General features: G+C 50.4%; 5 protein-coding genes across 7 annotated transcripts in view; 3 read left to right on the forward strand and 2 right to left on the reverse strand.

The window, feature by feature from the left end:
• Positions 1–96: 96 nt before the first annotated feature.
• s100a10a (S100 calcium binding protein A10a) lies at positions 97–1,988 on the reverse strand. Its single transcript, XM_052070262.1, has 3 exons — positions 1,838–1,988; positions 838–1,004; positions 97–371 (listed from the first exon to the last, which is right to left on the reverse strand). Exons 2-3 carry the CDS (start codon positions 976–978, stop codon positions 210–212), a joined length of 303 nt encoding a protein of 100 aa, XP_051926222.1. The 5' UTR covers positions 979–1,004; positions 1,838–1,988; the 3' UTR covers positions 97–209.
• A 123-nt stretch (positions 1,989–2,111) lies between these two features.
• trim46b (tripartite motif containing 46b) lies at positions 2,112–11,090 on the forward strand. 3 transcript variants are annotated; one of them, XM_052070120.1, is made up of 11 exons: positions 2,112–2,766; positions 4,371–4,620; positions 4,730–4,910; positions 5,221–5,641; positions 5,772–5,867; positions 6,134–6,387; positions 6,715–6,836; positions 6,944–7,285; positions 8,865–9,094; positions 9,215–9,282; positions 9,427–11,090. In XM_052070120.1, exons 1-11 carry the CDS (start codon positions 2,707–2,709, stop codon positions 9,857–9,859), a joined length of 2,457 nt encoding a protein of 818 aa, XP_051926080.1. In that variant the 5' UTR covers positions 2,112–2,706; the 3' UTR covers positions 9,860–11,090. The 3 variants fall into 3 exon arrangements, with proteins under 3 accessions (XP_051926080.1, XP_051926083.1, XP_051926082.1); XM_052070122.1 differs by lacking the exon at positions 2,112–2,766 and adding an exon at positions 3,118–3,394; XM_052070123.1 differs by lacking the exons at positions 9,215–9,282; positions 9,427–11,090 and adding an exon at positions 7,763–7,824 and having other exon boundaries at positions 8,865–8,998.
• A 4,792-nt stretch (positions 11,091–15,882) lies between these two features.
• The window catches only part of s100u (S100 calcium binding protein U), a 51,926-nt gene continuing 43,350 nt past the window's right edge, over positions 15,883–24,458 (forward strand). Inside the window, exon 1 of the mRNA XM_052070234.1 lies at positions 15,883–15,890. The gene's annotated coding sequence lies outside the window, so the exon portion shown is untranslated. The remainder of the gene's footprint in view (positions 15,891–24,458) is intronic.
• On the forward strand, positions 16,153–17,379 carry dpm3 (dolichyl-phosphate mannosyltransferase subunit 3, regulatory). The gene is made up of 2 exons (XM_052070263.1): positions 16,153–16,175; positions 16,351–17,379. Exon 2 carries the CDS (start codon positions 16,376–16,378, stop codon positions 16,658–16,660), a length of 285 nt encoding a protein of 94 aa, XP_051926223.1. The 5' UTR covers positions 16,153–16,175; positions 16,351–16,375; the 3' UTR covers positions 16,661–17,379.
• efna1a (ephrin-A1a) lies at positions 18,752–24,275 on the reverse strand. The gene is made up of 5 exons (XM_052070232.1): positions 24,030–24,275; positions 20,063–20,358; positions 19,399–19,464; positions 19,210–19,314; positions 18,752–19,086 (listed from the first exon to the last, which is right to left on the reverse strand). Exons 1-5 carry the CDS (start codon positions 24,119–24,121, stop codon positions 18,926–18,928), a joined length of 720 nt encoding a protein of 239 aa, XP_051926192.1. The 5' UTR covers positions 24,122–24,275; the 3' UTR covers positions 18,752–18,925.

Consider the following 24,458-nt stretch of genomic DNA (forward strand, 5'->3'; position numbering starts at 1 on the left):
TATATACATACACATATTGCAATGATATGTGTGGCGAATCATTGAAATGTGCACTGTGGTCTCACACATACATTAAAAACAACACAACTCGAGGGCTGGCTTTAAAATCCTTTAAGTCATTCCAATGGACACAAGGCAAAAAAAAAAAAAGCAAAATACAATGAAATGCTATGCGGAATGATGTTCTTTTCAGGAAACTGTCTCTTTCTTCATTTCTTGGTTGAATTCTTCATGCGCAACTGGTAGCACCGCTCGCATGCAATGGACAGTCCCACCACCAGGGACACAAACTCTTCAAAGTCCACCTGGCCGTCGCCGTTGGTGTCCAGGTCCTTCATGATCCTGTCCACGGCAGCCGGGTCCTGCTGGGACTGAGAATGCAAAATATTCAACTCGGGGGCGGTGTTTCCCCGCTATAGAATCCTTCCCAATAACGCACCGCAGATTTTTACTTTTAAACTTTGATTTTTGTAACATTTTTTCGAAATGCGAACATTTCCGTGTTTGTGACATTTGATTTTAGTTTACCACAAGCCCGAATTCAGAGTTGTGTGTCCTGCGTGTAGTACCACATTCTGCCACAAGATGCTGGGCAGTACAGAGCGCTATTGGATGAGATGCAACGTCATTAAGAACATGTATGTGTGTAAAATAGCGCTCGTCTTTCGGATTACAATTACCATATAATGTATGCTAATTTCCAATAGCCCCGTAGTATTTCTTATATGGTCGTTCGGGTGTGGATTTACACCTACGGCAGGTCGGACTGCGACGTACCCCCAGCGCAATAAACGGAGGACTCGGCACTACAAAATGAGCAATGCGTTGACAGCATACCCGTAAAAAGTTGGACAGCTCGTTCTCCATCAGCTCCCGGAGCTCCCGCCGGCTGAGAGTGCCGTACTTGCCGTTCCGCGAAGCGTAGCGGTGGAATACCAAGATGAGGGACTCCATGGCCGTCTCCAGTTCTGAAGGCATGCTTGCTTGCTCAGGTTGGAGATGCGCTGAAGCGACACGTTTCGATTCAGTCAATCCTTGCGCAATATATGAATCGAGTTCAAGTGCTTTTACAGAATCGATAAATGAAATGTACAGGCCACAGATTTAAAATGCCAGGTTTTTGATGAAATATGGTTTCATTATTTCTGCCGTTTTTGTTCCAGCGCGGCTCCAAATCTGTCCAATTTTGGGGGCTTATACTCCCCCGACCCTCTTCGGGCCACCTCACAGATTTTCTGCTTTCGAGCAAGTGGCTACATTTTATTTTATTTAATTGGTGTGTTTGACTGGCACAAAGCTGGCATTTTAATATTGGTGTACAGACTTTTAAACAGCCTTTACTCGTCATTTTCAATGTTGTAATGCGGTGACACATGCAATGAAGAATTATGGGCTGTATCCCATTGAAGAGTTAAGCGTAAAAGGCCGGCCCACAGATGACTAAACTGTCTGCAACCCACAGTAGTTCTGAGCGGAAAAAAAGTACTTCTGCCCCTCTTTGTGTTGGAGCACTTTGGCTCGAAGGGGGGTGGGGTGGGGGGGACTTTCATGCACTAAAATGTCCTTGGTAGGCTACACCTTAGTATCTATCTATTGTGGACCATGCCGAGGCATGTTAAAAAGTTTTTTAAAAAGTTTTTTTTAAAACCTCTAATTCTGTATGACAAACTCCGAGGTTGATTTATGTCCATCCTACTTTAATTTACCCTCCTTACACAGTGCACAGTAACACGAAAGGCACTTCACATGACACCCAACTTAGGACAATGTATAAATTCATGCTATATAATGAAAGGGTAATGAGCAACATGCACAATCAAAAGGTCAAAATTCCTACCGTGAGAAAAGAGATTGGGGAGTCAGCTCAGGGTGAGTATTTAGTGCTCAGAAGTTGGCAGAAAGTGGAACTCGGGCTTTTATAGGCAGGCTCCGCCCTGCTGCGCTCCGTGGGCGACAAAAGCGAGAGAAACCAGGAAGAGATATCCACTGTGGCCGCTTCATTTGGGGCGTGAATAAACTTTGCACTGCAGGTCAGAGGGTGTGGTAGGTTGTTGATGACTCGCACCGGACTCATAGCGCAACCGGAGTGATTCAGCAATGTGCATGCAGACAATTACCGGTACCTTGGAAATCGATTCACGGAGTCAGCAAATTGTCCGAAAATCTAGACATTTGTGCTGACAACACACACAGCATAAAAAGTCATTTATATTTTGTGTAAACCGGCCAAATCAGTCACACTTGAGAGAAAACTGGACTCGTCGCACTTGTTTTGTTGGGAAACTATGCAGCCAGTGCCTGAGGGAGGGAAATTGCGGAATTTGGCGCCGCCTGGTGGTCCGTAAACAATAAATCTAACAAAGAGCAATTTCCACATTTAAAAAAACGATTCACCAAACTATAAATACATTTTGAACTACATTGGTCATCGTAAAATGAATTACAGTTTAGAAAAAAAAAGATTTAAAATGCATCATACATATTGAGTCTTAGATTGAGTGGGCGTGGCTTATCGTGGAAGCTCCTTTACGTCCAGACCGAATGCCCTGCATTATATTGAAGGGGAAATATGTAGTGTATTTGGGAAAATACCGTCTGGAAGGCACACGTGTCGCTTTTACGCGTTTGTGTGTGTGTGTATGCGTGCATGCGATGGCAGCCGACCGGCAGCTTGATGTGCAGATGTTGTCAACAAGCTGCTAAAACATGGACATGATGGATTTGAAGGCAGCCACGTCGACTATGGATGCTCTGGTCCGCATTAGTGTGAGTAAATATAGACGTTAATGATATATATTTGTGTGTGTGTATTTGTAACAAATGTGCGTATTTGTATGCTATTTTTAGCACTTGCGCACCATTTTGATGTCTGTTTCTGAGCAAAAGGCATTCAATTGGTGTCTAAATGTAAAAAAACAGCTAATGAAGGGTATACATTTGATTCGAAAAGCAAAAGTCGATTGCTGTGCAAGCGCATATAGGGATACATCTATAGAGATTATGTTATACAGTATTATAAATACAGCTTTTCATTCCGATGATGTTCAAAGATCCCCCACCAGATGCGATACATTTTAAAAGCAAAATGGCTGCGAGCAGTGCGGCTCGAGAACGTACCGTCTCCGAGGGATGCTCGTTGCCATGGAGACGACAGAGCTGGATGCTGCATCAAGCGCGCGGTTAAGCGGGGGCTTTTCATCACAGTCTCACAACACCGATTTGCTTACACATACAGTACTCACGCTGTGTGCTTTACGCATTGATATCAGAAAATCTATTCATAGAAATAAGGATTTGCTCGCCGCTCCCCCCCCCCTCCCCTCGGTGAAGCCGTTGCGTCAAACGTGCATGCGTGTTGGAAACTGTCATGGCGCCAAGGTTCCTGCAGGTGAAGGTAAGGACTCGCGAAAGCAGAAGCGACTGCGGCAGCTACGAATGGTTACGACGCGACAAGCTTTCAGAATGGATGGATTTCTAGCAGGAGAGGAACGGAGAGAGCAAAAAGCCGGGATGGCTTTGGAGAAAGAAGTGCAAGGAAAAATGAGCCTATGATGATGCATGTCGGTTTTATAACTAGTAGAAGCCCGTAGCTAGATAGCGGATCGCCGCAGGCCTCTATATTGGGCTTCCAGATGCTGTGGTCGGACATCCGCTGTGCCGTTTTATTGGTAGAAATGTGCCAACTGTGCAACGTGGAGAAATGCCACGAGCACGACCGCATGTCTTCAACTCATGAGGTCACCTCACGTTGAGGTTTTGTGTAAAGTCAGGCCTTCTCCGAAGCTTGCTTGCCCTTTGCCATCATTTACTTGTCCTTGACTATATTTTATACAGTAGATAGACAGTTTATAGAGCTCAGGCACAGACTCACACACACACACACACATATATATATCTATCCATATAGATATATATAGATATATATATACACATCCATACCAAACACACATGCATATCTATATAGCTACAGTATATCTAATATATAGATCTATATCTTACATATCTACTGTATATAGGATGGTTTAAAAAACAAAGTCACACAGGTTAATTGTAAGTTCTGCCATCTAGTGGCAGTGCATTGTACTGAAGTTGATGGCAGAGAGTCAATAGCTGAACAAAGCGACATTATTTGTATAGCAAATGGCCGGTCCAATGATGCGAGGGAAGAATTTGAGCAGCTTCATTGATATCAGCTGTTGGATCCATCCGGTGATGCAGCGACTTTAGAGCGTTGCGGTGAGCGAGTGCGCGCACGTGCAAGCAGAGAGAACATTTTATGATTTTAAACGATACGATTCCATTTTTTAATAAAACGTCACTCCAAGAGCTCCTCGTCAAATGTTCAACGTCGATGGCTTTGCTTCCTTCAGTCCAACATGAAGAGCCTGGAGCAGGAGCTGCAGTGCCCCGTGTGCAAGGGCATGGTCAAGCAGCCCGTGGTGCTGCCCTGCCTTCACAGCGTGTGCCTCCTGTGCGCCTGCGAGGTCCTGGTGGCCAGCGGGTACCCGCCGCCGGACCTCCCCGCCGAGCCCAAGTCCCCGGCCTCCACGCCCAACACGCGCTCCCCGCGACAGTTGCGCAGGCCCGCGCCCAAAGCTGAACAGCGGCTGCTAAAGCTAGGTAGGAGTAGGCACCATTCCTTCGGGTCGGGCAGAAAGGCACAAGAGCGCTTTTTGTACGGACTGTCTTCTCATCGGTCTCCATCTGGCACCTCTTTGGCTTTTTCAAGGTCCCCACCCGCCTTCGCCATCCACTCCCCGCTCGCCAGGCTACCCGGGGCGACGACGCAAGGAGGGCCCGTCCCCGTCCATGACGTTCCCCTGCGTGCCCTGCGGCCGAGACGTGGAGCTTGGCGAGAAAGGCCTCGCCGACTGCCTGCGGAACCTCACCTTGGAGCGCATCGTGGAGAGGTTGGCCCACTAAGAAGCGTACACATTTGCTATATGCTCTGCAGTAAAGAAAGCCGGCCATCTTGGCATCTGCTCTGCTGGGTCCCCGTTGCCCGTGGCTAAACGACCCGAACGGTGCTCCACGTATGTCCGACGATGACACGCGAACGTGAAGATTGAACGGTTTTTGTCACACTTGTTGATTGGATTCAATGGACAATGACGGCGATGCCGTCGCAAACTCTGACAATGTTTTTTTTTGGGGGGGGGGGGGCGTAGTCCTGCGGAGCAAAGCCAACTAAAGTTGGCCTTTTGTTCCCCCTGTGGGCAGGTACCGGCACACGGTCAGTCTGGGCAGCGTGGCCGTCATGTGCCAGTTCTGCAAGCCCCCGCAGGCCCTGGAGGCCACCAAGGGCTGCGGCGACTGCAGGTCCAACTTCTGCAACGAGTGCTTCAAGCTCTACCACCCGTGGGGAACGCCGCGGGCGCAGCACGAGCACATCCTGCCCACGCTCAACTTTAGACCCAAGGCGAGAAGCCAACACACGCGCTCTCATGCCGGCCGTCTCGCGCTACGCGCTTCTGACCTCCGTCCGCTGCCGCAGGTTTTGACTTGCGCCGAGCACGACCAAGAGAAGCTGCAGTTTTACTGCAGGTCCTGTCAGCGGCTGCTTTGCTCTCTCTGCAAATTGCGTCGCTTGCACGCGGGACACAAGATTCTGCCCGTGGCCCAAGCTTACCAAGCCCTCAAAGTACATCCATCTGCATATTCGCCTCATCAAAATGGCGTCTCCAAAACAGTGCTGGACGCAAGACCCCGCCATTGTCTCATTTCACGATTGTGCCGGTTTTTGTTTTCCCTTTCCCCTGTGGGGTGAACAGGAGAAGATTACCAAGGAGATGAACTACATTCTGTCCAACCAGGACACGGTGCTGGCTCAGATTACACAGCTGGAGAGCGCCATCACTCAGACTGAGGTGATTAACAAAGCACACAGGAAACCGTGGCTTACAAAGGCTTTAAGAATGAAAAGACATTCATGGGGGGGGGGGGGGGGCATCATTGGAGGAGAGAGATGTCGGTCATTTTAGTCGCATAACTTTAACAGGAAGTTTGAGTATGCAACATCCTAGCGGTGCTAATTGTAGATAGACGCAGAAAAAGGTCTGAAGAAGCCACGTGGGGAAAAGTCGGCCGTTCCCACCCGAAATCTCCACGGCAAACAAGGCTAACTCTCCGGCAGGTGAACAGCGTGTCGGCTCGCGAGCAGCTGGCCCAGAGCATCCGGGACCTGACGGCGGCGTTGGCCGAGCGCCACGCCTCGCTCACCCAGGCGCTGGAGGCGGCCCGGCACAAGCGCGGCGAGGCGCTGGCCGCCCAAGTGGCGGAGCGCCGCAGCTTGATGGAGCACGGGGGCCTGGTGGCCTTCACTCACGAGTTGCTGAAGGAGACGGACCAGCCCTGCTTCGTGCAGGCCGCTCGCCAGACGCATAACAGGTGCGCCGTCCGAGCCCTTTGCAAAGGAAACAAAATGTTGTCGCGCTAGCGTTGCCGCCTTTGGTTTGGCTTTTGGGGACTCTTGGGCCACAAACGGGAAATATAATGAGGGAGCTAAGGAACGGGACAAATGAGCTGTTCTAGTTGGAGTTGTTGAAAAAAAAAACAAGTCAATGACATCAAATGTGGTGGACGTGACGAATGAGGAGTAGACCCAGCAAAGCGTCTCGAGGGGCCTCTTGCCAATTTGGTCTGAAGGCACCATTGTTAGCATCCCGGGAGGAGCACGGCGGCTTTGTTTGACGATGAGGCCAACGTCCGTTGCAGGTTCAGCAAGGCCATCGAGAACCTTCAGCATTTCGCTCCGGCCGCCGAGCCGTCCTTCAGACATTTCCAACTGGATGTCTCCAAAGAACTCAAACTGCTCACGGAACTAAACTTCATCCGAGGTGAGGACGAATGGGGCCTTTGATTTCAATGACTCGTTGGTTTTCCCGAACATCCCTTCTCTCTGGACATTGATGGCGTCGATGCTTTTTCCTTTGTTTGGCCGCAGCCCCTTCGGCCCCGGTCCTCGACACCCAACACTCGCTGGCTTACGATCAGCTCTACCTGAGCTGGCGCTCGTCCCCGGACTCGCCGCCCGCCCGCCACTACTCGGTGGAGTACCGGCGCAGGGGGGTGGTGCCGGGCGGCGCGTCCCGGGGGGGCAACAGGGCGGCGGCGGCGGCGGCCGGCCGCTGGGGTTGGCAGCGACTGGACGAGGTGAGCGGAACGAGCGCCGTCATCGACAGACTGGAAATGGACAGCGTGTACGTGGTGCGGGTGAGGGGCTGCAACAAGGCCGGCTACGGCGAGTACAGCGAGGAGGTGTACCTCCACACCCCTCCGGCGCCAGGTGAGGACCACCATATCGTCCCAAAAGTTGACAAGCCTTCATTTGACAAAATAGGTCTCAACGAGCAGCGATTGGAAAATCTGCAAGTGAAAAATGAAAAACGAAAACAAAACCCCCCCAACTTAAATGTACCGTATGGCCCCCCCCCAGGTATTTCAGGGTCTTGTAATACGGCTTTCTTTCTTTTTATGAGATGTGAAACTCAACTATGAATACTTGACCGATGGGTTTTCAATGCTGTCCTTTGAGGACCGGGACACTAAAGAGAAGGCGCGGCTTCCAAAAAACTGACATCTGGTGGCAAATGTTGCGGTGGCATACACACGTGCCTTTCTAGTCGTGGTGAAGAGTTTGCAATTCATTCTCTCCGTTTTCAGTTAATCACCATTTTGCTTTTCCATCCACTAGTCGCTTCCTGTACTTCATCTCTCTCTCTCTCTCTCTCTCTCTCTCTGGCGTGTTCTTTCCATTTCACAGCTTGTCATCCTCTTCAACGTTCCTCCCATGCTGACAACCCACCTCCACACCACCTGCGGAATGTAAGAATTCATAGCTCGGCACACCCCCCCCCGACCCCAAGTCATGTGACGACCCCCCTCTTTGCTCTCTTTTGTGGTCATCGCACGCATCTGCCGCTCTTTCCATCTTTTGCACCCTCACGTCAAGCAGCGGCTGTGATGAGGTTTGCAGATTAAGACGAGAGGCTCGACAATCGGATCAGATCGGGGATCCGGGTTTTTTCTCAAATCGGGGCTCCGCTTGTAACCCGTCGTCCCCCCCCCCCCCCTTCCTGTCCCTTACTCTGTCAATTGTATTGGGAAAAAAATGCTTCTGTCACGTGACGCCATCAGTATTCTTCTCCCCGAGTGGTCGCTGTCAACATGGTCCTCCTTCCACTGCATCTACACTTGTACCTTGGAGTTTGAGTCTAGGAGACGGTCCCCATGTGGGCCAAACCCCTGTTGGTCAAGCCATGGAATTGGTCCAAAATGCCAGCCTTCAAACCAAAATGCTGGACTGTCTGTTCAAATAGAGCAGGGCTCCTTGATACTTTTTTACATATACGCCCTGCGAATATGGACGCGGCCACCAAATGTTCGTGTTGATCCTCGACAAACTTTTACAAAGCATTTCCCGTTTTAATTTTTCCCGTTAAAGGTTCTCGAGACCCGTTGGTGTGCCCCGTGGTGACTGTCGGACATTGACGGCCAAATGGCCGCTTCGAAGCAAAACGGCTGACTTGCCATTCCATTTTGGGGGGTGGCCCTTGAGCCTTTATTGCGCCGCGTCATGCCACGATAGACGGGTCTGACTCATTTCGTGACGCTGGTTAAAACTGGTGTTGATGGCTGCTTTCTCTTTCGAAAGCCTTCTTCAAAGCCAGTAGCAATTGGGCAGAAACGGGGAGTAGAAAGTTACCGAGACAAACATGAATGTCAAGGTACTACTGGACCAATATCCTTGACCTCAAGTCTACTTCAGCGCCACTCCTAATTCTTGCCATCGTCCCTTTATTTGCCCCCCGCCGCCGCCGCCACCCCCTGGAGCTCCCGACTTCCCGTCATTGTCTCCATTCCAGTGCTGAACTTCTACCTGGACTCTCGCTGGGGTCTTCACGCCGACCGGCTGGTGGTGAGCAAGGAGCAAAGAGCGGCCCGCAGCGTCCCCGGCCTCTCCTTGCTGCGGGCCGCCGACCACGCGCTAACTTCCTGTCACCTGACGTCAGACCTCTTGGTGGGCGATGTGGCCATCACGCAAGGGAGACACTACTGGGCGTGCTCGGTGGAGCCCGGCTCTTACCTCGTCAAGGTACGAGAAAACCGTCGTGGAAAGACGCTCCCACCCGCGCGCAAACCATTTTTTTTTTCAAAATTGAATGTAACGTAGGCATGAGCTGTTTTTCCCAAATAATATCGTCAACTTTCTCAGGTCGGCGTCGGTCTCGAGTCCAAGTTGCAGGAGTGGTTTCATCTACCGGAAGACATGGCTAGTCCCCGGTGAGTACCAGCGTGTCGTGGAAGAAACCAAAAATCAAAAGGATCCCAAGTCAAATATGGAATACTTTAAAAACACGATGGCTTGTCAACCGGTAAAACCTTTTCATGGCTAATCATCCAAACGATGGTAACGCCGTTTGCTAGGTACGATCCGGACAGCGGTCATGACAGCGGGGCGGAGGATGGCATGGACTCGGCGCCCCCCTTCTGCTTCCTCACCATGGGCATGGGCAAGCTCTACCTGCCCCAGCCAACCTACCACCAGCACAACGGTCAACGCTCGGATCCCAACGGCAACGGGCCGTCAGCCCCGGCGGGCCTGACCTATCCGTTGCCGCCCCGCCTGGGCGTGTCTCTCGACTTTGAGAAGGGCCGCGTGGCCTTCTACGACGCCCACTCCCTGCGCCCCCTGTGGGAGGGTCACGTGGATTGCTCGGGGCCGGTGTGCCCGGCCTTCTGCTTCATCGGAGGGGGGGCCCTGCAGCTCCAGGAGCCGGTGGCCGACCGCGGGGCCGACCGGACCCCCGTGCGGAGGGTGACCATCCAGCCGCGAGCCGGCTCCAATTTAAATAACTGATTACAAATGACAACGTGAAGTCGTTTGCCTTGAAAGCATTTTTACGGCGACGGATATGCAATGTACCCAAGTTTCTTTTGCTTTTCTTTGCAAGAATCACCGCTTTGATGGTTTTTGCCATACCCGACACCGGATTTGCGAAACCAATGGATGATAACGCCGCCGAAGTTAGCCCTAAATTCGTCGCATCATCATTTGCTCATTTTCCACCATTGACAAATGGGCTTTTTTTCTGAAATTCGGCCACCAGAGCCGGCTTCATCATTTAGCAAGGTCTGAAATTGACATTTTAGGTTGACTAGGAGCATTTCAAATAGATGCGTTAAGCACTGCATATTTGATGCTTACACCCCCCCCCCCAACGCCAACCGTTTCATGCCCTTACGTGTCAGATTTGCGTGCTTTACTTCAGTAAACATGGACTTGTGGCATCTATAAGAGTACTCTGATGCCAAGGTGTTGTCTTAATGTGGTCAATTAGCATTAGGGAGGAAAGACGTGGCGAGAGACCATCCTTAGAAGCTGCGGTCACACCTCTGGCACACAACTAATCACTAGTTTCCACGCTTGTATTTGTGCGTTCTATCAATGAAAACGTGTCCGTTGTATGTGTGTATTTACACCCGTCTGCGCTTGGATGTGTGCGTATGAAAAGCTATGTCCCCCGCAGTCAGCCTTCAGTGATGATTTTTTTTTTTTTTTAATAATCGCTTGATTGTAAGCCTAGCGGGCGTCCTTTAAACAAAAGTAAACCGAATGAAAAGGGCTTCTCCTGCCTCCCTGCTTTTTGGCGTCCACTATGATATCACGCAAACATGACAATTCTAAACTGTGCTCTGACACCAAGTTGTTCTTTGACTCGAACCTTTAGTCAGGCTAACTGCCAAGTCATTAGAAAGCAAACTCAAGCGTGGTTATATTAATCCTCCCTCACTGTGACATCACACAAGGTGCATAAGTGCAGAATGGCTCACTGTCAGACACGTTGTCAAAAAGAGGCAGATTATCATTTATTACATTGATTTGTCTAAATCCACACTTGGGTAGAGAGTCCAGGAACCCAACTATTCGTGACACATGAAAAAGTGGATTTTCCACAGTATGCCTGCTTTAAGGGTGTGTTTTGACACCTTGCCGCTAGAGGGCAACAAAGCAACAGCATGCTCTTTACCGTCGTCTTCACGCTCACTGCAACCATCAAGTCTTGACAAATGGAATCGATTTGTTCGACCCCCCAAAAAAAAACTGAAATTGGAAATCTTGGATAGCTCGACCACGTTCATGTATATTAATATGGAATATAATATGTTGACAACACAAAATATACGTTTGAAATGCAGGGCGCCATCTGTTGGCGTACTGTTGCTGAAAACAATTAACTTTAGTTTTCTTTTTCAAAAAACCTCGTCCATGTTCCAAATAATAAAAATAACACTTGAGGAATCTCACTGGTTTCCGTGTGCCAAACCAAACATGCTCGGCGTGGGCTGCGAGCCATCTGCTTTTGATGGAAGCATTACATGTGTAGGTGTTTAGCATTCCTTATGGAAATGTAATGGCGAGGGTTTACTGGTTATGGGCTTCAATATGTGGCTTGGGGGGGCAAAAATACATGTTTAATTTGGAGAAACACAAAAAGGGTGAATTGGAGGGGTGGGGTGGACATAAAGCTTTTTCATTTGGTCAAAAAAAATGCAATTACTGTGTGGAAAAGTATTGAAACGGCTGGATATTAAAACTGTGTATTGTTTAATATCCATGTCAGAATACGTCTACATGTTTGTTCCTACCATCTACGAACAGCATCGGATGTTAGAACCTTTCAACCTTTCAGGGTTGAGCAATTGGTATTGGAATAATAATAGTGGAGCAACACATGTGGACAGATAACACCGTCATATATTCTTGATCCTCTGCTCTGCATGTACCGTGTAATTTTAGTCCAGTCCATTCAAAATGCCCCTTTGTAGAGTAGTTATCAAAGCATATTCGTTCCGGCCACACAAAAAAAAAGTGTAAAAACAATTTATTCTGCATTGGGTGATTTTCGGCCCCAAAAGAACGGTCTTCAACTACGAAGACGAATGAAGATTTACGGGGGATGTGGTCCAAGGCTCAAGTGATGAATGGCTTACTTCAACTTTTCATCTCGGTAACCCCCCTCCCCCCGGGACGTGCAAGAAGCGTCCTGTTGCGAACTCTCGCAACTGGACCGGGGCTCCTTTCCTGCCGGCAAATGTGCAACAGATTGCCTTTGCTCTGACTGGAGGTATGCAGCCACAATGAAGCGAGTTGGGGGTTCATGTAACCCCCGCCTCCCCTCCAGTTTTAAGCACGGCCAGTCTCTTTAAGGCCTCGCTGGAATGAGCCACACTTAATCTCCGTGATCATCTTTTACTCGACTTCAGAGGCGGCGGGGGGTGGGGGGTGGGTCTTGTGGGTGCGAGTGGCCAGGGGGAAATGGCAGGTCACCGTGCCTGAGCTAAAAGCCATCCTCTGAGTGACAGCGTGCGCAGGGCATCCATCTCCAGAGCACCTACACTCCTAACAACGTGGCGCCAAGGGACACATTGATTTATTTCCCCAACCTTTTTTTCTCAGCGGTCTTTTCCCCGCTACCTGTAACTCGGCGGCGATAGAGACAGCAAAATCCGTTTTAAAACCCCGAGCCCCGTAACATATGCAAATCGTCCATTTCAACTTGTGTTTGCCATCAACTTGGCTGCGGTGAACTTTTCATTCGGAGGAAGCCGATGAATTATTCACCGTCTTGCGCGTTCAAATCAAATTGGACAGGTGATAGTCAGCCACCCCCGCCCATCACCAAGTCCACACTTAAACGCTCATTCGCCAAGGGAATCAAATTGCGCGATTAAATTCAATAACGCCTCCTTGTGACATTATTCTTCCGGACGTTGAAACGCTTTGCGGCAGCCGCCAGAGAGGAATTGCATTCATAAAACATCAACTTCCTGATTTGATTGCATGGCCGGTGAGAAACGACATACAGAGGGGGAAAACGTCAACGCTGTATCTATATGAAAAAGAATTGCAAATATTTTCAAATGCATATTTATTTTGGCATTGGGGGAAAAAAACAGTAGCACCCGTTTTTAAATATAATATTCATCTTAGACATTTCATATTTGCATGTATATATTTCATTGTATCTGTCCAATGTTTTTCCTTGTTCATGTTTGAATAGAAAAAGTATTTTTATCAAGTGTGTACTAAATGTAAACATTTGTCAAATATTTTTGCGACATACATTTCTTTGTATTTTAATGGATGTTTATCTTCTCTAGGTATCAGAAGATTGGGCATTTTTCACCCAAAACGATCATTTTTATTGGAATATTATATTATTATATCATTATTATTTTGTAGCGGTTGTTATATTTTGTAATACACACATGATCTGATCCAATATAGGATTCATTTTTGCATCAGAAGTTAATTTGGCTTGGAAATGTAATTTGATGCTCGAGTGAAGCGACGGCGTGGTCTCCAATAACGATAATTGCATCGGTGTAATCCCACCCAACTAAATTGCATTAGCACGGGGCCACGAGCATCTTTTCTTGGCTTACCTCTACGAGGCGGCGGAGGTCACGCTAAAGCGCGCCGGGTGAAAAGAGCGCTCGGCTTTTCTGTCGGCACCTTTGTGGAATGTGACAATATTGGTTTAACGCGCAGGAATGTCAAAGTGGCGGACTTATCCGCAGAATTCCTTTCAGCTACGAGGAAGTGGAGAGTCCGTTCGAGGCTTTGGCAGCGCCGGTGTTACTATAAAGCTAGGGTAACATGACATCTGGAGTATTATTGTTTCCATAAGAGCGCAGAAGTTCTTTCTTTACTTTGCGATCGAGGACGGTGTCGGAAACCTGCTGAGTCAGCCCCTTAAGTTAAAATTCCAGGTGCATGAAAAGTGAAGGGAAATTTTTAAAAAATGAAATAGAAAGGGCCCTGCCTGATGGGAATGTCAACAGGGGATCCGTAAAGCACACGCATCTTGAACGGCTCCGTCCGGACCAGCTGTGCATAAATCGTGGCCGCTACGTATAGTGAAAGCTGGGAGGAGGGTGGGGGGAGGGTGGGCCGATCTCAGCTTGAAGAATGTTTCATCAGATGGAGTTATGGCGTCATATTGGAGTCTTTTTCTTGTGTTCGCGTGTTCTGCCTCTTCTCTCAGTGTTTACCGCGAGGTGGTCAAAGCGGCAGCAGGCGCAATGCGCTCAACGATGTATGGGGGGGGGGGGGGCGGGGGAACATCGAGCTTGTCCTTTGTTGGCGGCTTCTACGCCGGCAACAAGCATCGGTTCACGTTGTCCGCACCGCCATGTGCCTTTACGTGAAGATAATACAGACCGGCATCCCGTAAAGGTCAACAAACAAAGCGGGGCCGCGGCACAAACGGAGGGTGCGTGATGGGATTCACTCGGACAGCAGTGAGGACTCAGGGGGTGGGGGCGGGCGCATGTTCAGTTCTTGAAAGACGGACAAGTGCGGCACTCGCATGATTGGGCCCGCGCGCACTTTGCCTCCCCCGGGAAAAAGCGTCATGGAAATGTTCTCAATGGAATGAGAGGAGCGCCCTCACAAAATCTCGCCGGGTGAACTTACTCTCCTTTTTTCCCCGATCAAGATTTTGACTCTGGGGGCATATTGGGACTCGCCCCCCGAGATTGACGGCTCAAAAACAATACTGCTCAAGCACAGAAGAAAACCAGAAGAGCATATTTTCAGCTTGCCAAGTCAAACAGTCGTCTCTGATCATCCCCAAAGATTTCATGGAGGGGTGGGGGGGGGGCTGCTCACAAGCCACTAATTTAAGGACTTTGTGAAGACTTTTAAGGGCGTATTTTTTCTTTGGCCCGTTTCTTCTCTTTTTGCCGCACGTCAACCATAAAATTCCCTTTGCGCTGTGACAAACTCTCGGGTGGGGTTGAAGGTGTCGCTCGGGTCATCCAGATGAGGTCCGCTTGAGGACCAGCTGGATTTAACACGCCTTTAAAAGGTCACTGCTTGTTCAAGCTGCACCTGCAGCTGCCGTGTTCAATAAAGATTTTTTTTTTAAAGAGTGTGGTTTTGGTTTTGGTTTTCGAACAGCCTTCTGGAACGGATTATGGTCGAAAACTGAGGTATGACTGCATTTTCTTTCTCTGGACAGTTACAACTTGTAGTTTTTTTTAGCCCATTTAATCCAGTTTCTCATGTTGATTAGATGAAGAAAAAAATGTTTTTTTCAAATACAATTATTAATTGATCAACATGAGATACTTACATCGGGATATATATATTTTTTTTGCCATAATCACCCAGCCCTACTTTGACACAAGAAACACACTCTCAACCTAAAAAATATGACCCCAAAAAGATTTTTTTTAACTCCCGGTAATACAAACTACACTAAAATGCCCCCCCCCCCCCTAAAACGAATAAAGACAACTTACCCACTTGGTGTGATTGGGCTTTCAGTGAGGAGAGTAAGAATGTTTCTTCACATCACTTATGGAATTCAGAAAGGCAGTTGTCGTTTTTGTTGAGGCACAGGTGAACAGTCCACTTTGCACATTTGTATACAGTCTGACCCTGAGAAGTGGAAACATTTAAGGCGTTAAATGACCTTAAGATTGTGGTAAGACAGCACCCAAGTTGCCAACGTTATCAATGCCATTTTCTGTGACAAAAGAAAGTCGTTCATGTTTAAAGTTTCAAGTTTCATTCGCTCAGTGCTCGCCATTTTCGTGCTAGCGATATCCTGTCGTCATCCTTTCAGTGAGAAAACCGCTGATTTCAGGTAAAAACGTGTTCTTACCAGAATAGCACGAGAGTTCAGCACATCTCATCTCAAGCTATTTTTATAGAAAAAAAGAGCAGTGTCTTCCGATACGTTGGCTAACCGAATGTGTCCAAGCAATTAAAGTAAACAGGTGGTGAAGTAATTATGCAGGATTCTCCAGGCGGAAAGTTTATTCTTCGCCACCTAGTGGACTGGAGGCTAGAGATTAGTAAGAGAAGCTGGAAAAAAACACATACACACACACACAAACCCGCGCGCGCGCGCACACAGACACACACTGCTAAATAACCCCCCTATAATTAAGTGTCCGCTACTGTGTCACGTATGTGTTTCAGCTTCACGACTTGACTTGCGAAAAATTGCTTCTGCTGTGATATTTTTTGCAAGCAAGGCCGGACAACTACATTTCCCAGAACACACCGCGACAATCTGACGTCATTTACATGCGCTAAACTGAGTTGGCTGAAAGAAGTCGGTACGTTTATTTTTGGGGTGATGTCATTACTGTTGTAGGTACAGGATAATAACATCTCGAGCCACAATCGAAACTCTATTACCATTTATTTCTAACCTGGTGGTTAATATTAGCGTTCGTCGCCGTTTAGGGGTTCAAACCTCTAGTTCCGTCGCCGTGTTAACGCTAAGCTAGCCGTACACCGTCATCTCTACCTGCCGTTTTCTTTCTCAGGTCGATCGCGTGTCCCGGTGTCATCATGACCAAACTGATGGAGTGGCTGTTCGGAATCTCGGTGGTGCTGGCCGCTTGGGTGCTGGTCGCGTTCGACCCGCTGGACTTGAGCGTCCCTCACAAGTACCGAGAGGTAGCCTGGCCCATGCCGCTCTACCTGCTGGTGTTGTTCGGCTGCTACTCCCTGGCCACGGTGGGCTACCGGGTGGCCACCTTCAACGACTGCCAGGAGGCGGCCCGGGAGCTCCAGGGGCAAATCAGGGCAGCCAAGGAGGATTTGAGGAGGAAAGGCTTGAAGATGTGCAATTGACGGACAACCATCGTTGTTTCGCGTTGGAGGGACTGGGAAGTGGACATCTTGAGACTGGCAGTCATCTATGGACTACACTCACACACGGACGAGTAAATAAACACACGCTCGAAGATGCTAAATGGAAAAAGTCCGAATTCCATAATTCAATGGGCTTTTTGCTTTGACGAGTGCAAGAAATCAACTTGTCTGATAGCAAACCATGTCGCCAATGCTAACAAGCAATGCCAAATGCCACGGACAGCTATTGCATATCATCTGTGTCGCTGTGGTAGAACTAAGCAACAGATGATCCTTTGTACGCACACTGTGGATAAACAACAATACTGTACTCACAGGCGTATATCCTTTGCAAAGACTTACTGAGGCGTTTGGACCGTCTCCGCATACAGCATAGGTGTCAAAGTCAGGTCCCGGAGGGCCGCCGTCCTGCATGTTTTCCACGTCTCCCTGTTGCAACACGTCTGTTTCAAATGATCAGATCATCAGCAAGCTCTGCGGAAGCCTGACATTGAACCCGTTCATTTGAACAAGGGTGTGTTGCAGCAGGGAGACGTGGAAAACATGCAGGTGGACAAGGCAGAAGGAGCGGCAACGATGTCCCGTGAATTGAAGCAAAAAATGGTTTCATTCTTTTCATTCCAAGTAACCAGGCCGTTGTTGTATGAAGACAATGTTACAAAGTGTTATTTTTCTGATTAAAAACACGTGACATAAAACCTTGGGTCTGTGTTTTTTTTCAAGGAGATGAACGGATTCATCGATTATATGACTTGAGATACAATGGAGGTGAGCACAAAAAGAATCTGATGTATGATTGACAAATGGCGAACGGTCACGACATTTCACTGGCATAGAAAGATTCATTGTTTGTAATAAATAGCGTAGGTGGCGGACGTGGATAATTTCTTGCGATACGTGGTTGGAAATCATTGCTCGAGAAGGTAACTTGGAAAATAAAAATGGTTGGCTATCACGCAGCAGCAGCATGATGATGGTGACATTTTTCGTAAGCGTCCAAATGGACAGGTCAAGACTTAAAGGGGGGGCGGGGACACTGAAAACAGTGTGGCGGCGAGACCGCGGCACGGGCCTTTGCTGCTCCAGCTGTCTTTATTGTCACGGACGACGTGACAACTCGACAGCGGTGACAAACGAGTGAGTGAGTGGCTAAAGGTCATGTTTGAGGTCAGACATCGGAGTGGCAAAAGCCAAACTTCTCTGAGGGAAACCTTGTCACCAAGGGGTTAGTCACACGCCGAGCACTTGAGCAGACGTCCGCCAAGGTGTCAACGCGAGAGGAAATTCTTCCGGCTTCTTCTTTCTCAATGAAAATATGAATTTTCATATCGGTACCTAAAATGTCAGACCTCATCGTGAATTTTCAATGCTTCTTGTTGCACCTGCAAATGATGTTTACGAATTTGATTTGCACAATAAAAGTCACCAGAATGATTTGAGCAAAAAGATCCAAATGTCGATCGTTAGCGTTCTCGACCTCCCTTGCTCTATTCTGGTCAAATGTCAAAGAAATAGACCTAAAAAGTCAAAGTCTGCTTTTTTTTGGTTTGACCCAAACTATTTTCTTTTATTCCACATGAGTCACAAGTATGAAAAACAAGTTTCTTAGTTTGATAGAATCTTCTATGTATTTACATATCATACATCAATGTTACTTACACATGTACAAAAAGCACAACAAAAGACTGCAGTTGTCGTCAAACTGTTGCGCTTCGTCCTTTCGAGTCAGCTGAATAGACTGCCGTTGTAGTTGACGGCTTGAATTTTTTTTTTTTGGGTGGGGGGGGGGTGAGATGAGATTGAACAAACAGAAGAACCAGCCTCCCCGTGAGATACCAAAACACACATCAAGTCAGTGTTTGCTTTTGACGCAAACTTGCCCCCCCTTTCAAACAATGCACTCGCTCGCGGAAAGCTCCCAATGCAATGTCATAAACTAGCTTCACAGAAGGTACAAAAGTTTTTCCGACGGCAATGCGTAATTGTGGGGTTGCCGTGACGACGGTCCATCAATGCTACATTTGTAAGAAGAAAAAAAAAATCCCCCGCATTGGCTCCGATGCCCGAGACGGAGGACGCGACCAATCTTCGGGCAGTCGGTTCAATTTGCCATTTGGTAGCATTTGTCGCCGCCATTGGCTCCGACGCGAGTCCCATCTCTTCTTTGTCCCGCCGTCTCGCCCCGCGGCCGGCCACGGGGCAGAGCTCAGGCGCTGGATGGTTTGCTCCCCGCAGACTGTCCCTTCATGGCGCTCCCACAAACATTCTAAAGAAAAAACCCTCCAGCAAGGCCAATAGCGAGAACGCAAGGAGCGAGGACAGGACGGACCGCGGCGTGGGCGCCGCCGAACCGCTCCGGACGCTCTTCCGCACCTCGGGGAGGAGGCCGACCACCGGGTCGTCGGCTGCAACATAGAAGGAGAGCGGCGGGACGTTAGCGTGCTTTCGCGTCAAGCGTCGGCATGGCGGCGTCGCATCTTCCTGTTGGATTTCGGACGCGAGTTCCGGAGACTTTGGGGTCGGCCTACCTGCGGGCAGTCTGTTGGACGGGTTGGGAAGCCCACCCCCGGCAGCGGCACTGGCGACGCCATCTGCGGCCTTGCCTCCTTTGGCCACCCTGGCCTCCTGCGAGCCTGAGATGAACGCAAGGGGAAACTATCAATAACGGTGCCATGCGAGAAGGCCGAGACGAAGCGATTGCGGGCGTTCATTCTGACCGTCGGCCGCGACCACGTCCACCCTGAGCCGCAGGCACTCTTCGCCGTGATGGTGTAAAGGTTTCGCTGCGGGGACGGAGGGGGGCGGAGGGTAAAAAACACACACGCACACACGCGTTAGCATCTTGTCCTCACCTGGCCTCTTAATCCATCCGTGCATGCACACGCTCGCTCGGAGCTTTAGGAGGCCATCTGCGACGAGGCGCAGAGCGCCTTGCCCCGCGCCTCTTATCTAATTACAGCCGCCGTCGGGGCGACAACCCGACTCGGTGCGCGCGGTTGCACTCGGGGGAGCCGACACCCCGCTTTTGGCCTTAACGTAACGATAGCATCCGCTATAGCTTACAAAAACCGCAGCCTTTTGGAGGTTTGGAAGAGTCCCATCCACAAGCCAAATCAAATTTTGGATGCAAATGTGTGGGGTGCAGCCTGCCCCAAAAGAATTGGGGGTGGGGGGGGGGGGCTCACACGCTGACAGATTTGGAGCGTCCCTGGAAACCTCGTCCACTTTTCATTTTTATCGAGACAACCCCGCCCATCTCCATTCCTTGGCCTTTGCTTTGGCCAGGAATTCTTTGTGCTTTCCGTTATGAAATTCAAAATGATTTTAAGGTTTGAATGCCCCACCCCCACCCCCAAAAAAAGAAAAAAAAGGCCCACTTACAGATGTAATAGTAGCTTTCTCCCTTGCGGAACTCCTTCCCGAAGCTGAAGGGCGTGAAGCGCTGGAACTTTTCGGAGAACTTCTCGGGGGCGTGCGCGGCGAAGGGGTGTCCGCACTCCCAGCGCATCTGCTGGTACGAGCGCGGCTTGCACGCCTCGTAGTCCTGGCGCTCCACCATGTAGAGCACGTAGCGCTCGGCGTCCGGCGGCGGCACCTCGCCCCGCGGGTAGTGGGGGCACACGATGTCCAGGTAGTCGTTGAGCCGCACCTCCACCGTATAGTCGCCACTTCGAAACCTGGACGGCAACACGGAGAGCGCGGGGGTAACGTACCGGCTTCGTCTCAGAGTACGACGCGAGAGCCCGAGAGAACATCTGATCCGAAGACGGATAAAGCCTCAAAGGAACTCGGACTCAACTGACTTTGAATGTGGCGGCTTCATTGGAACAAGGCGTCTTTCCTGTTCTTTGCTGACGGAAACACGCCTTGTCCAAGGTGGCAGCCTTGGTGGCCGCCATCGAATGGCGCACGGCTCCCATGTCCCGTGAGCTTGTATTTGTTTTTTGTTTTTTTTTTTGTTGCCAGGGGTCTCCCGGGGGTGCCCCCCCGGCAAACAAGCGCAGACGGCGTGGCTCCAACCGGCGCTCGGGGGATGGGCCAGGGGGGGAGGACTCCCAATTCCTTCCAGCCGCTGAACTGGGCTCCCTTCACGCCCGATGAGCAGATTAGCCGTCCGGAGACTCGGGCGACGCTGCGGCAAACTTAAGCCGGGATGCCGTCGGGATCTTTTTCACTCGGGCCTCGGCCTCCTCGCCGCTTCTCGCCGCGCTCGGTTTCCCAGAGGGGAGCGTTTTGGCCGCCGACGCTTTCAATCCCAGTTGAATCGATAACGCCATTGAGCAAACACTCTTGTCTGCTCTGCGCCTGACAAGGTTATCAAGAGAACCCCCACCCTGCAGCCCCGCAAATGCTGAACACAAAACAAACAAACCCCCCTTCCTTTGCCATGCCTGGTTTCCAACCGGCTGCGGCATGGGCCCAATGCGTTGCTCCACAAAGGAGGGGGCAATTCAAAAAAGAAAAAAAATCCAAGTCTCAACGCGCATTTTTCTACCTTGGCCAGCAGTCGCGAATGTTGGCCCCACCGCAAGTTAGGTGGCTTTAGGCTGTGGAAAGAGGAGGGTGGTGCGGGGGGGGGGGGGGGGGGGGCATCGGGCTGCAGGAGGGAGGTCAAAGGGCTTAAGTTTGGGGGCGGGGGGGCTTTTGAAGTTTCTCTCTGTGGGAGTTCTGTGAGTGCTACTGTTTTCAATAGGCAGCGTTTCATACATTGACTCGGCACCAGGGGGAGGCCGCCTAGCTCGGCCCCCCCCCGTCTTTGCTCTTTTATGAACGGCAAATAGGTTTAATTAGCCGGCCGCCTTTTGTTCTCCTCCGTCACGCCTCGCCGTCGAGCCGCTCCGCGTCATCAGCTCCGCGAACCGATCGGGCTAGCGCGCTTCAAAAGGGGGGGGGGGGGCTTAGCTTTTGGCCAAAGGGCCTCAGCTAACAAATACCCCACGATAAGCCGCAGAATCAAAGTCGCGTCGGATCATCGAGCGTCCGGCGCTAATTGGGTCCTAGCCAACAGATGCCCTTTAAGAAATACACAATGAGATCATTTCGGAAGAAAATGGATACAACTTCAACCGCATGATTTTGTTTCTAACATAACACAACATCCCCTTTTTTTTAATTGCTCTGCGCTTGCAAAAAAAAGATGGCTTTTTCCCCCCCTCTACATGCATGCAGACTGATGGTAATCTGTAAAGGCTTGAATCGAATCTTTGGACTTTGTCGCATTTGGAAAACATTCCCAAATGTGCCGTGGGGCTCCTATTTTGCATGATTTTAGAGGTTTCGTTTTGGTTTTTGCAGCAAATTCCTGCCGTACTTGGCCTTCTTCAACAGAGTTCTAATCTCGCCTCTTTAATCTCCGTGGCCAGCGTTTGGTCCCCCCCCTCCCTCTGGCTCATTTCAGCCGTCCGTTTGCCTCTCGCCTCTGCACTCTAGCGCTCGCCGGAATGCCGGACGGATAAAAAGAAAAAAAAAAACCCAGTCAGACAAAGGCCCAAAGGGTTTGTCACAGGGGCTAAAATGCCACGGGCCCGTTGCATGGATGAGGATTTTGCATGAGTCTGAAGGCCACTGAACTCTCAAACGGTTCTTTTCCTCAGTTTTTGCACACACGGCTAATGTGGCTTTCCAAAGCAAAAGGTGGTCGAGCGCCTCGCATTGCGGATGAGTGAACCCGGAATGTAGGTGGGGAGTGAAGGGGCTCGGTTGGGGGGGGAACACCTAATCATCTCGTCCAAGCTTGGATTACTGGCTGCGGCAGAAGCCGAGCTCAGTCCATTGAGCGGCACCAGACCCTGCTTAACACCTGTTGGGGGGGGGCTTAGATTGGAGCGGTCCAACCCGGAGCCGGCTCCAGCAGATGGAGCGAGGCTACTTTGGCGCAACGACACGGGAGTCAAAACAAGGCGCGTTTTGAAATATGCATGCCAGGCTTCCGGTTGCCGGTGGGATTTCTTCCTCTCGGATGGAGATGACGGAAGCTCTACGCCGCCCGTTCAGACGAGAAATGAAACAAGGACGACTCGGATTCATATCTGATCTTCCTGCCTGTTTACAAGCGCAAGTCCCTTCTTCTTGCTCTTTGCTGGTGGGGGGGACCAAGCCAGAAGGGGAAGTCTGGTGCCTAGATAAGAGGATGGGACAAGAGGATGGGCAGGGGAGGCCGGAGGAGACGATGGCGAGGGAAGGTTGCTTCAAGGGGGCCCCTTCGGCGCCACAATAGCGCATCTGTCTTCAAAAAAACAAATGCCGTCGATGAATCGCCGCTAATGGCCGGCGGGGATTGAAGCAGCCTGGTGGTTGACGCCACAGACAGGATATGCGGGGAAAAAGACGGCAACGGAAAGTCGGGCCAGGAACCTGGCGGCGCTGAAGGGGGGAGCACACCGATCACTCACGCCAGGTGCCGTTCGGCCATTGGGCACTTGACAATCTGTCATTCCCTTCGATGTCAAGCTTTGGATGTCAAGACCAGAGCCCGCAGCAACACAAAGTTCTCCCCCCCAAATGCCACACGGGATGTGCGTGCGCATGCAAAGGAATCCACTTTTTGAACTGGCGTCATATTCACGAATTGAGTCTTACAATCCCACCGAAGCGCCATCTCTTGCTGCCCATATGCGCAGATCCAATCGGCTTCCCAGACTCCCATTTTCACTGTGACTAAAGAGAAAGCAATTGTACCGTCATGTCACGTGGGGGAGGTCAAAAAGCCATCCGACTTTAGAAAAATGAGGAGAAGAAAACAAAACCTCATACTCTGTGGCTTCCGGAAAAGACAAATCAGCTGAAAATGCGGCGCGGTCCGAGACAGGAAACTTGCAATTGTCCATCTGATGGCTGTAAACGCAATTGCCACCCCAACAACGAACGACAAATACCAAAGAAGAAGAAGAAGAAAAAGAAGACGACTTCTGCTGTTGCGCTCCTTCTCGTGGATGGTGGACAAAGTCAAGATGGACTCAAAGACACGCTCGGCCAAACCCGACACGGCGACAAGGGAGGGCGTCGCAAAACGTTGACCCAAATGAAACGGCGGCGAGCCTTCCGATAATCCTCCGATCCGAGTTGTGCTTGGCGCCGACGAGCCACAGCCGCAGCCGCGCGCGATCAATGCAGAAAAGACTGCAGGTTGGCGACCGCGTCGAGAAGGCCAACTTTGACAGAAAACCGATCGACGCGTGCAAACTCCAGCACGCGCGGCTCACTTTTCAAGCCGAGGGCCGTTGCGCAAATGTGCCGTACCAATAAGAAGAACAGGTTCAGGAGGGCGGGGGGACGGGGGGCATAACAACAGCAGCCGAAATTCATTGCATACAAACGCGCCTTAAAAAAACAAAAGGCCCAAACTTACTTTTGGTTGGTGCCGTTCCAGAAGACGCCGTGGCGCTCGGACGAAGCCAAGCGGGCGCACACCAGCGAGCCGACGATCCAAAACAAATCCATGGCGGACCGCGCCGAAGCGTGCGCGCCCCGCACGGACACGCGCACGCGTCCGCTCGCTCCCAAAGCAAATTCTCGGCTCCCGAAGGCCTTCCGTTCGTCCGAGTCAACTGCGGGGGGGGCTGCTTTCAAACCGGCGAGGAGCGCGACGGCCACGTCGATCCGCGCGAGGAGGAGCGCGAGCGCCGGCGTGGCGGCCGGTTTTGTTCATCGCCCGAGACGAAAGCCGCGCCCCCCGTCGCTCGGGCGCCCAATCGCAGGCGCGGGGCGGTCCCAGATGCGGAACAAGATGCCTTTAGCATTGGCCGGGGGACGAGCCGCTTTTTCAAACAACCGAATC

This window comes from Hippocampus zosterae, chromosome 7 (genome assembly GCF_025434085.1).
Source record: "Hippocampus zosterae strain Florida chromosome 7, ASM2543408v3, whole genome shotgun sequence".
In the NCBI taxonomy this organism is placed as follows: Eukaryota; Metazoa; Chordata; class Actinopteri; order Syngnathiformes; family Syngnathidae; genus Hippocampus; species Hippocampus zosterae.

Coding starts and splice junctions, on each gene's coding strand:
- s100a10a (XM_052070262.1), bottom strand. CDS start 978: ATGCCTTCAGAACTGGAGACGGCCATGGAGTCCCTCATCTTGGTATTC. Junction 372..837: donor AGCTGTCCAACTTTTTACGG/GTATGCTGTCAA, acceptor TTGCATTCTCAG/TCCCAGCAGGACCCGGCTGC.
- trim46b (XM_052070120.1), top strand. CDS start 2,707: ATGGACATGATGGATTTGAAGGCAGCCACGTCGACTATGGATGCTCTG. Junction 4,621..4,729: donor ACAGCGGCTGCTAAAGCTAG/GTAGGAGTAGGC, acceptor GGCTTTTTCAAG/GTCCCCACCCGCCTTCGCCA. Junction 7,286..8,864: donor CCACACCCCTCCGGCGCCAG/GTGAGGACCACC, acceptor TCTCCATTCCAG/TGCTGAACTTCTACCTGGAC.
- dpm3 (XM_052070263.1), top strand. CDS start 16,376: ATGACCAAACTGATGGAGTGGCTGTTCGGAATCTCGGTGGTGCTGGCC.
- efna1a (XM_052070232.1), bottom strand. CDS start 24,121: ATGGATTTGTTTTGGATCGTCGGCTCGCTGGTGTGCGCCCGCTTGGCT. Junction 19,465..20,062: donor AGAAAGCTACTATTACATCT/GTAAGTGGGCCT, acceptor CCGTCCCCGCAG/CGAAACCTTTACACCATCAC. Junction 19,315..19,398: donor GGACGTGGTCGCGGCCGACG/GTCAGAATGAAC, acceptor CGTTCATCTCAG/GCTCGCAGGAGGCCAGGGTG.